Source organism: Oncorhynchus kisutch, unplaced genomic scaffold (assembly GCF_002021735.2).
Source record: "Oncorhynchus kisutch isolate 150728-3 unplaced genomic scaffold, Okis_V2 Okis09a-Okis19a_hom, whole genome shotgun sequence".
NCBI lineage: Eukaryota > Metazoa > Chordata > Actinopteri > Salmoniformes > Salmonidae > Oncorhynchus > Oncorhynchus kisutch.
The window spans coordinates 8,607,618-8,620,075 of NW_022261985.1; the positions used below are offsets into that span (position 1 = coordinate 8,607,618).

General features: G+C 45.9%; 1 protein-coding gene across 1 annotated transcript in view; it reads left to right on the forward strand.

Moving 5' to 3' along the window:
• The window catches only part of LOC109886334 (CCR4-NOT transcription complex subunit 2-like), a 70,202-nt gene that overhangs the window by 34,054 nt on the left and 23,690 nt on the right, over positions 1-12,458 (forward strand). Inside the window, exons 2-4 of the mRNA XM_031815378.1 lie at positions 262-384; positions 8,986-9,058; positions 11,993-12,140. Of these exons, the coding sequence (XP_031671238.1) occupies positions 262-384; positions 8,986-9,058; positions 11,993-12,140 (344 nt within the window). The remainder of the gene's footprint in view (positions 1-261; positions 385-8,985; positions 9,059-11,992; positions 12,141-12,458) is intronic.

Genomic DNA, 12,458 nt, shown 5'->3' on the forward strand with positions numbered 1-12,458 from the left:
GGATGGCGATCGACTAGGAATGCCTTGTGGATGGCGATCGACTAGGAATGCCTTGTGGATGGCCATCGACTAGGAATGCCTTGTGGATGGTGATCGACTAGGAATGCCTTGTGGATGGTGATCGACTAGGAATGCCTTGTGGATGGTGATCGACTAGGAATGCCTTGTGGATGGCGATCGACTAGGAATGCCTTGTGGATGGCGATCGACCAGTTGGTGACCTGTGTCCTAAATGCTTTCCTCCTTTTCTCCCCTCTACAGGTGACTAACAGCATGTTTAGTGCTACCAGAAAGAGGTTTGTAGAAGGGGTGGAGAGTGACTACCCCGATGACACAGTGTATTATGGCCAGACATCCATGTTCCCTCATCCATCAGACAAAGACGTAAGTGATGCTACCAGCATGTTACAACCTTTGACCCCCTATTATGAGGTGACTGATTCGTCAGTTGTCACTTAGTCAGTAAAACCCGTAGAGGTTGAATCCAGACTCCTTGGCTCTCTGTGGTCTGGATTCATGTGGGGCTGAACGGCTTCTCCAGCTCTTCAGGTTTGGGCTTCGTTGCAGTGATCTAAGCTCATGTTTCTGTTGCTATGACATTATTTTCAAAGCTGATCTTTTGGCGTTTCTGCTTTTCCTCAGTAACTGTGCGGTTAAATGTGTGTCTGGTCGGGTGGTTAATAGGGAAGTGGACACGACTCATTCACTCTTAGTTAGAGTGAATAGAGAGGAGTCACATGGTGACATTACTACATCCAGATATGGAACATCCTAACAGTGGTCTCTACGAGATGAACTCATCTGAATCCTGGGCCTGCTATGTGACTGATCATGTGAGACCAGGTTAGATTTAAGCCTTCTGTCTAGACAGGATGACATCTAACCTGGTCTATCTAGACAGGATGACATCTAACCTGGCCTATCTAGACAGGATGACATCTAGACAGGATGACATCTAGACAGGATGACATCTAGACAGGATGACATCTAGACAGGATGACATCTAGACAGGATGACATCTAGACAGGATGACATCTAGACAGGGTGACATCTAGACAGGGTGACATCTAGACAGGGTGACATCTAGACAGGGTGACATCTAGACAGGGTGACATCTAACCTGGCCTATCTAGACAGGATATCCATAGAGAAGAGCAGAACAAGGCATAACCCAGGTCTCAGAGTTCAATAGAGCCTTCACTCTGCCTGTGTTCCAAATGGAATATAATCAGGTATGTGTCCCAAATGGACCCCTATTCCCTATGTAGTGCACTACCCTGTGGGCCCTGGTCAAAAAGTAGGGTGTTTATATAGTAAATAGATTGCCTTTTCAGAAGCTGCCCAGGACGAACCATGTTGGTTAGTTGACACTTGTGTGGGAAGGAACAATGGACCTACAGTGTTCTCTGGGACCAGAGACAGGGCAGACAGCCAGGGACATAACCCTCAGTTAACAAGCATCTCTGTGTGTTGTGATCATCTCCGAGGTTCCCTTCATAATGATCCAGCCTGTTAGTCAGACAGACAAACATACAAGAGTCAGGAGAAGGCTCAGGAAATATGCTGACAGTCTCTTTGTCAAGTCTTTACCCCCAGTTCCTCCGGTCCTTTCTCCTGGCTAAGTTATGGAGCGCCTCAGATCTTCTCCTCCAGTGCTGTTTGATAAGTAGCGAGAAGATGTTTTTTGAGAAAGATCCTTGAGTCTGAGCACCTGTCATCATGTTCCCAGTCCCACAACAACAGACGTTGTTGTCAGTTGTGCCCACTGCTCCAAGGCTACGTTCCCTCCCTGAGAAGAACCGACTGGACCCAACTCTGTGGGAGGCAGACTGACTGGACCCAACTCTGTGGGAGGCAGACTGACTGGACCCAACTCTGTGGGAGGCAGACTGACTGGACCCAACTCTGTGGGAGGCAGACTGACTGGACCCAACTCTGTGGGAGTCAGACTGACTGGACCCAACTCTGTGGGAGGCAGACTGACTGGACCCAACTCTGTGGGAGGCAGACTGACTGGACCCAACTCTGTGGGAGGCAGACTGACTGGACCCAACTCTGTGGGAGGCAGACTGACTGGAGCCCAACTCTGGGAGGCAGAGGAATGCCTTTCTACTCTAACCTCAGAGCAAGGCCCCTACGCAGGACACGCTGCGCAGGACCACGCTGCGGGTGAGGGGACAATTATGACAGCGGCCAAGCATGAACCCAACTACTGATGGTGTGGGCATTTTGGTTTGTGTTGAGTCCCCATGCTTTACCATAGACACCATAATAATGGTGTCTAACAGCCATTTAAGGGCTTCTCATATCAGCCACACTACCTGCTCTGAGGGAATTCTGCTGGTTTAAGGCTCACCGCTCTCTTCAAAACGGGTATCTCAGCTCTCTCAGCTCATCGGTCAGAGAAGAGGTATTAAACCCCTAGAGAGAGATCATCTGTCCTGAAACCAGACCTGTCTGATAACAGCTCTACTGAACCTAGAGAGAGAGCATCTGTCCTGAAACCAGACCTGTCTGATAACAGCTCTACTGAACCTAGAGACGGATCATCTGTCCTGAAACCAGACCTGTCTGATAACAGCTCTACTGAACCTAGAGAGAGAGCATCTGTCCTGAAACCAGACCTGTCTGATAACAGCTCTACTGAACCTAGAGACGGATCATCTGTCCTGAAACCAGACCTGTCTGATAACAGCTCTACTGAACCTAGAGAGAGAGCATCTGTCCTGAAACCTGTCTGATAACAGCTCTACTGACTGGTGCTTCTCTATTGGATAGTTTAGACTCCCACTTTAAAGAACTTCTAACCAGCTCCTGCTAAGCAGACACATCTGATGGGCATCTAAACTCTGTACAAGGAGCTTCTTAGCAGAGCAGTAGAGAAACTGGGAAGGGACTCTGACCTCTAAAGGGTTATTTTATGGCCAGCTAAACTGGACTCTGCTAGTGGGTGTGATGATAAATATGTGTTATAACCTCAACGCTGTGATCACCTCTCATTATATGAGTGCTGAGGACATCATCATGTAATATACCGTTTAGCAGACAGCTTTGTGTCAGTCATGCCTGCATACATGTTAACCTAATGGTGGCCTAAAGATGTGCAGCTCAGCTTGGACTAGGTTCTGTCCCTTCATACCAGTACAGTGAGTAGGACACTTTGGTAGAAAGGATAACGAGATGGTCTGAGCCCAACCTCAGAGCAGGTCCCAAGTCCTAAGTCCAGCCCAGAAACGTCCCTCGGGTCAGGGGTAACGAGCCGTGCTGATGGACTGTGACGCCAACCTGCTCTGGGTTCTATAGGTGGGACAGGATTCCGGAGAATTACCAGAGTTCTTGGGTTCAAGGAGCAGGTAGCAGGGCTCTGTTTAGTCCAGTCTGGAAGAATTCACACAACTTCTAGTCGTCTGCTGTGACATACTGCTTCTAGTCAGAGGATGGATTTGTCTCCCCTGTAAAATAGATGTATTATCTCAATAATATCCTCATCACACATTTGGTTTATATTTTTTTTACACGCTTGTGTTCTGTGCTAAAGATATTCTCTCACTGTGGGGTATAATTCACACCATTTGCATATTTCATGTGCTTAAGCAAATGACACCAGTTAATGCTGGTTCTGTTTCAGACCGTCATGTTTCTCAACATTGTTTTCCTTGTCCCCTTTTTAGACTGAAACAGAGAACTAAACACTGATCACATGATGAACTGACAGGCTTATCTCATTTAGACTGAACCAGAGAACTAAACACTGATCACATGATGCACTGACAGGCTTATCTCATTTAGACTGAACCAGAGAACTAAACACTGATCACATGATGAACTGACAGGCTTGTCTCATTTAGACTGAACCAGAGAACTAAACACTGATCACATGATGAACTGACAGGCTTGTCTCATTTAGACTGAACCAGAGAACTAAACACTGATCACATGATGAACTGACAGGCTTGTCTCATTTAGACTGAACCAGAGAACTAAACACTGATCACATGATGAACTGACAGGCTTGTCTCATTTAGACTGAACCATAGAACTAAACACTGATCACATGATGAACTGACAGGCTTGTCTCATTTAGACTGAACCAGAGAACTAAACACTGATCACATGATGAACTGACAGGCTTGTCTCATTTAGACTGAACCAGAGAACTAAACACTGATCACATGATGAACTGACAGGCTTGTCTCATTTAGACTGAACCAGAGAACTAAACACTGATCACATGATGAACTGACAGGCTTGTTTCATTTAGACTGAACCAGAGAACTAAACACTGATCACATGATGCACTGACAGGCTTGTCTCATTTAGACTGAACCAGAGAACTAAACACTGATCACATGATGAACTGACAGGCTTGTCTCATTTAGACTGAACCAGAGAACTAAACACTGATCACATGATGAACTGACAGGCTTGTTTCATTTAGACTGAACCAGAGAACTAAACACTGATCACATGATGAACTGACAGGCTTGTTTCATTTAGACTGAACCAGAGAACTAAACACTGATCACATGATGAACTGACAGGCTTGTTTCATTTAGACTGAACCAGAGAACTAAACACTGATCACATGATGCACTGACAGGCTTGTCTCATTTAGACTGAACCAGAGAACTAAACACTGATCACATGATGAACTGACAGGCTTGTCTCATTTAGACTGAACCAGAGAACTAAACACTGATCACATGATGAACTGACAGGCTTGTTTCATTTAGACTGAACCAGAGAACTAAACACTGATCACATGATGAACTGACAGGCTTGTTTCATTTAGACTGAACCAGAGAACTAAACACTGATCACATGATGAACTGACAGGCTTATCTCATTTAGACTGAACCAGAGAACTAAACACTGATCACATGATGAACTGACAGGCTTATCTCATTTAGACTGAACCAGAGAACTAAACACTGATCACATGATGCACTGACAGGCTTATCTCATTTAGACTGAACCAGAGAACTAAACACTGATCACATGATGAACTGACAGGCTTGTCTCATTTTTAGATTAAAAGGAACAACAAAATAAGTAGTGAAACAGTTTATGTAAAGCCCCATCATTTGGGAAACTAAACATTTCATCTTTGTCACTTTGATCTTTCTCTGATCCTAAAGTTGGTTGCTTTTCCTGATGACTGATGACAGCCAACCATATACACCTGTACCTGATGACAGCCAACCATATACACCTGTACCTGATGACAGCCAACCATATACACCTTTACCTGATGACAGCCAACCATATACACCTTTACCTGATGACAGCCAACCATATACACCTTTACCTGATGACTGATGACAACCAACCATATACACCTTTACCTGATGACAGCCAACTATATACACCTTTACTCGATGACAGCCAACCATATACACCTTTACCTGATGACAGCCAACCATATACACCTTTACCTGATGACAGCCAACCATATACACCTTTACCCGATGACAGCCAACCATATACATCTTTACCTGATGACAGCCAACCATATACACGTTTACCTGATGACAGCCAACCATATACACCTTTACCTGATGACAGCCAACCATATACACCTTTACCTGATGACAGCCAACCATATACACCTTTACCTGATGACAGCCAACCATATACACGTTTACCTGATGACAGCCAACCATATACACCTTTACCCGATGACAGCCAACCATATACATCTTTACCCGATGACAGCCAACCATATACACCTTTACCCGATGACAGCCAACCATATACACCTTTACCTGATGACAGCCAACCATATACACCTTTACCTGATGACAGCCAACCATATACACCTTTACCTGATGACAGCCAACCATATACACCTTTACCTGATGACAGCCAACCATATACACCTTTACCTGATGACAGTCAACCATATACACCTTTACCTGATGACAGCCAACCATATACACATTTACCTGATGACAGCCAACCATACACACCTTTACCTGATGACAGCTAACCATACACACCTTTACCTGATGACAGCTAACCATATACACCTTTACCTGATGACAGCTAACCATATACACCTTTACCCGATGACTGATGACAGCCAACCATATACACCTTTACCCGATGACTGACTGACAGCCAACCATATACACCTTTACCCGATGACTGATGACAGCCAACCATATACACCTTTACCCGATGACTGATGACAGCCAACCATATACACCTTTACCCGATGACTGATGACAGCCAACCATATACACCTTTACCCGATGACAGCCAACCATATACACCTTTACCTGATGACTGATGACAGCCAACCATATACACCTTTACCTGATGACAGCCAACCGTATGCACCTTTACCTGATGACTGATGACAGCTAACCACATATACACCTTTACCTGATGACAGCCAACCATACACCTTTACCTGATGACAGCTAACCATACACACCTTTACCTGATGACAGCTAACCATATACACCTTTACCTGATGACAGCCAACCATATACACCTTTACCCGATGACAGCCAACCATATACACCTTTACCTGATGACTGATGACAGCCAACCATATACATCTTTACCCGATGACTGATGACAGCCAACCATATACACCTTTACCTGATGACAGCCAACCGTATGCACCTTTACCTGATGACTGATGACAGCCAACCATATACACCTTTACCTGATGACAGCCAACCATATACACCTTTACCTGATGACAGCCAACCATATACACATTTACCTGATGACTGATGACAGCCAACCATTATACACCTTTACCTGATGACAGCTAACCACATATACACCTTTACCTGATGACAGCCAACCATACACCTTTACCTGATGACAGCTAACCATACACACCTTTACCTGATGACAGCTAACCATATACACCTTTACCTGATGACAGCCAACCATATACACCTTTACCCGATGACAGCCAACCATATACACCTTTACCTGATGACTGATGACAGCCAACCATATACATCTTTACCCGATGACTGATGACAGCCAACCATATACACCTTTACCTGATGACAGCCAACCGTATGCACCTTTACCTGATGACTGATGACAGCCAACCATATACACCTTTACCTGATGACAGCCAACCATATACACCTTTACCTGATGACAGCCAACCATATACACATTTACCTGATGACTGATGACAGCCAACCATTATACACCTTTACCTGATGACAGCTAACCACATATACACCTTTACCTGATGACAGCTAACCACATATACACCTTTACCTGATGACAGCTAACCATATACACCTTTACCTGATGACAGCTAACCATATATACACCTTTACCTGATGACAGCCAACCATATACACCTTTACCTGATGACAGCCAACCATATATACACCTTTACCTGATGACAGCCAACCATATATACACCTTTACCTGATGACAGCCAACCATATATACACCTTTACCTGATGACAGCTAACCATATACACCTTTACCTGATGACAGCTAACCATATATACACCTTTACCTGATGACAGCTAACCATATACACCTTTACCTGATGACAGCTAACCATATATACACCTTTACCTGATGACAGCCAACCATATACACCTTTACCTGATGACAGCCAACCATATATACACCTTTACCTGATGACAGCCAACCATATATACACCTTTACCTGATGACAGCCAACCATATATACACCTTTACCTGATGACAGCTAACCATATACACCTTTACCTGATGACAGCTAACCATATATACACCTTTACCTGATGACAGCCAACCATATATACACCTTTACCTGATGACAGCCAACCATATATACACCTTTACCTGATGACAGCCAACCATATACACCTTTACCTGATGACAGCCAACCATATATACACCTTTACCTGATGACAGCCAACCATATATACACCTTTACCTGATGACAGCCAACCATATATACACCTTTACCTGATGACAGCCAACCATATATACACCTTTACCTGATGACAGCCAACCATATACACCTTTACCTGATGACAGCTAACCATGCCGTATACACTGAACAAAAATAAATGCAACATGAAACTATTTCCAAAATATTTCTGACGTCACAATTCATAATAAGGAAACCAGTCAATTGAAAATAAGTTCATCGGGTCCTAATCTATGGATTTCACATGACGGAGAATACAGATATTCATCTGGTCATAAATACCGTAAATAATAATTAGGGGCCTGGATCAGAGAAGCGGGTAGTATATCTGGTGTGACCAGCGTTTTCTCCATGCAGAGCAACACATCAGGCTGTTGATAGTGGCCTGTAGAATGTTGTCCCACTCCTCTTCAATGGCTGTGTGAAGTCGCTGGATATCGGCGGGAACTGGAACACGCTGTCATACATGTCGATCCAGAGCATCCCAAACATGCTCAATGGGTCACATGTCTGAGTATGCAGGCCGTTTTCAGCTTCCAGGAATTGTGTACAGATCCTTGGGACATGGGGTCGTGCGTTATCATGCTGAAACATGAGGTGATTGAGGCGGATGAATGACACGACAATGGGCCTCAGGATCTCGTCACGGTATCTCTGTGCATTCAAATTGCCATCAATAAAATGCTATTGTGTTCATTGTCCTTACCTTATGCCTGCTCATACCTTAACCCCACCGCCACCATAGGGCACTCTGTTCACAATGTTGACATCAGCAAATCGCTCGCCCACATGACGCCACACATGCTGTCTTCCATCTAGTAGAGCCAATTGGCCTGGTCTGACTGAGTGTAGGTGACGTAGCCTGTACAAGAGCATCATAAGTGAGTCCTGCTTGTTTAACATTAGATTCCATTTTATCCCACAAAACAGATTACTTTCTTTGTAGTGAATGGAAAAGATCTTTTGACTTAAACCCCCCCCCCCCCCCTACCAGTTTCCTTCTCTTGTAAGTGACCTGGAAGAGAAGTGAATGAATCTCCACTAACATGCATTTCCTGCTTCCTGTCTTCCAGATGCTGGCATCTCCATCCCCATCGTCGTCAGGTCAATTGTCGCAGCTTGGTGCCAGTTTATACGGGCCACAAAGTAAGCACTGCTGTCCCTACACCATCCATGCATGGCTTTGAACACCTCACCGCTGCCTAGCCTGCATTCTGTCACTGCTTAGCCTGCATTCTGTCACTGCTTAGCCTGCATTCTGTTACTGCTTAGCCTGCATTCTGTTACTGCTTAGCCTGCATTCTATCACTGCTCAGCCTGCATTCTGTTACTGCTTAGCCTGCATTCTGTTACTGCTCAGCCTGCATTCTGTTACTGCTCAGCCTGCATTCTGTTACTGCTCAGCCTGCATTCTATCACTGCTCAGCCTGCATTCTGTTACTGCTTAGCCTGCATTCTATCACTGCTCAGCCTGCATTCTGTTACTGCTTAGCCTGCATTCTGTTACTGCTCAGCCTGCATTCTGTTACTGCTCAGCCTGCATTCTGTTACTGCTCAGCCTGCATTCTATCACTGCTCAGCCTGCATTCTATCACTGCTTAGCCTGCATTCTATCACTGCTCAGCCTGCATTCTATCACTGCTCAGCCTGCATTCTATCACTGCTCAGCCTGCATTCTATCACTGCTTAGCCTGCATTCTATCACTGCTCAGCCTGCATTCTATCACTGCTTAGCCTGCATTCTATCACTGCTTAGCCTGCATTCTATCACTGCTCAGCCTGCATTCTATCACTGCTTAGCCTGCATTCTGTTACTGCTTAGCCTGCATTCTGTTACTGCTCAGCCTGCATTCTATCACTGCTCAGCCTGCATTCTATCACTGCTTAGCCTGCATTCTATCACTGCTCAGCCTGCATTCTATCACTGCTTAGCCTGCATTCTATCACTGCTTAGCCTGCATTCTATCACTGCTTAGCCTGCATTCTATCACTGCTCAGCCTGCATTCTATCACTGCTTAGCCTGCATTCTGTTACTGCTTAGCCTGCATTCTGTTACTGCTTAGCCTGCATTCTGTTACTGCTCAGCCTGCATTCTGTTACTGCTCAGCCTGCATTCTATCACTGCTCAGCCTGCATTCTATCACTGCTTAGCCTGCATTCTGTTACTGCTTAGCCTGCATTCTGTTACTGCTCAGCCTGCATTCTGTTACTGCTCAGCCTGCATTCTGTTACTGCTCAGCCTGCATTCTGTTACTGCTCAGCCTGCATTCTATCACTGCTCAGCCTGCATTCTATCACTGCTCAGCCTGCATTCTATCACTGCTCAGCCTGCATTCTATCGCTGCTTAGCCTGCATTCTATCGCTGCTTAGCCTGCATTCTATCGCTGCTTAGCCTGCATTCTGTCGCTGCTTAGCCTGCATTCTGTCGCTGCTTAGCCTGCATTCTGTCGCTGCTTAGCCTGCATTCTGTCGCTGCTTAGCCTGCATTCTGTCGCTGCTTAGCCTGCATTCTGTCGCTGCTTAGCCTGCATTCTGTCGCTGCCTAGCCTGCATTCTGTCGCTGCCTAGCCTGCATTCTGTCGCTGCCTAGCCTGCATTCTGTCGCTGCCTAGCCTGCATTCTGTCGCTGCCTAGCCTGCATTCTGTCGCTGCTCAGCCTGCATTCTGTCGCTGCTCAGCCTGCATTCTGTCGCTGCTCAGCCTGCATTCTGTCACTGCTCAGCCTGCATTCTGTCATTGCTTAGCCTGCATTCTGTCGCTGCCTAGCCTGCATTCTGTCGCTGCTCAGCCTGCATTCTGTCGCTGCTTAGCCTGCATTCTGTCACTGCTCAGCCTGCATTCTGTCACTGCTTAGCCTGCATTCTGTCGCTGCCTAGCCTGCATTCTGTCGCTGCTCAGCCTGCATTCTGTCGCTGCTCAGCCTGCATTCTGTCGCTGCTCAGCCTGCATTCTGTCGCTGCCTAGCCTGCATTCTGTCGCTGCTCAGCCTGCATTCTGTCGCTGCTCAGCCTGCATTTAGAGCTCTGGTCAAAAGTAGTGTACTTAATAGGGAATAAGATGCCATTTGGGACTAAACACACGTCCTCCGGTCTGATCCTTTAGCTAGGTTAATATGTCCTACCTATGGCATAATGCTCTACAGGAAAGGATTGCGGTCAACTCCATATCCTGTTCAGTGCAGGACGTGGATTGAATTGGCTGAGTTGAAAGTGTAATTGAGGCCGACCTTGGTACACAGATCAATATAAATACAGTAGCCCTCTGGGTTTTAGGCCCCGTTCCATGTTGTCACTATCGTGCTTCTCCTGTCAGCTGTTGTCTTGAAATACTCCATCTCTGTTTCTCCCAAGTATTTTACAGGAATATAGCCTAGCGTCTTCAGAGCTTACCAGTCTAAAGCCTGTTTATCTCCCGACTCTAACCACTTACCAGTCTAAAGCCTGTTTATCTCCCGACTCTAACCACTTACCAGTCCAAAGCCTGTTTATCTCCCGACTCTAACCACTTACCAGTCCAAAGCCTGTTTATCTCCCGACTCTAACCACTTACCAGTCCAAAGCCTGTTTATCTCCCGACTCTAACCACTTACCAGTCTAAAGCCTGTTTATCTCCCGACTCTAACCACTTACCAGTCCAAAGCCTGTTTATCTCCCGACTCTAACCACTTACCAGTCTAAAGCCTGTTTATCTCCCGACTCTAACCACTTACCAGTCCAAAGCCTGTTTATCTCCCGACTCTAACCACTTACCAGTCCAAAGCCTGTTTATCTCCCGACTCTAACCACTTACCAGTCCAAAGCCTGTTTATCTCCCGACTCTAACCACTTACCAGTCCAAAGCCTGTTTATCTCCCGACTCTAACCACTTACCAGTCCAAAGCCTGTTTATCTCCCGACTCTAACCACTTACCAGTCCAAAGCCTGTTTATCTCCCGACTCCTCTAACCCACTGCCTTTCTCCCCCGTCTTTCTGTGTATGTCTACTGAATAAAGGAATATAGCTGATCATTTTAAAGCCTGTATTTCTCCCAACTATAACCACCTTTCTCCCCTGTGTCTGTGTTGTCTGTGACGTCCAGGTGCCCTAGGGTTCCCTATGAGGGGCATGAGCAACACGGCTCAGTTGAATCGTAGCTTACCACAGGGCAACCAGCTACCGAGCCACGTTACCCCTGCCTCTGGAGTCGCCCCCACAATGTCCATCCATACTCCTCCATCGCCAAGCAGGTACACCCCTCCACTTATAGGCCACGTGCTGACCATTTCTATTGACAGTCACCTAGTTGGCTCTGGGATTCATCTCAGCATGTCTGGTTCTACCAACCTGATTCAGCCGACTGATGCATTAGTTGCTTGGTAAAAGGAGCATGTTGTTCATGACAGAGCAGCTGTCAGCAGCCCGGTGAGCTCCTCCCTATGGGGTTAGGACTGTTGTTTTTAGTAGGTCAATATCACTCATCGTGTCTAATAAAAACAAGGTTTTGATGAATCAGCAATTCTTATGCGGTTCTCTTTTTATACGAGGTGCTTTTCATGTTGTCCTGA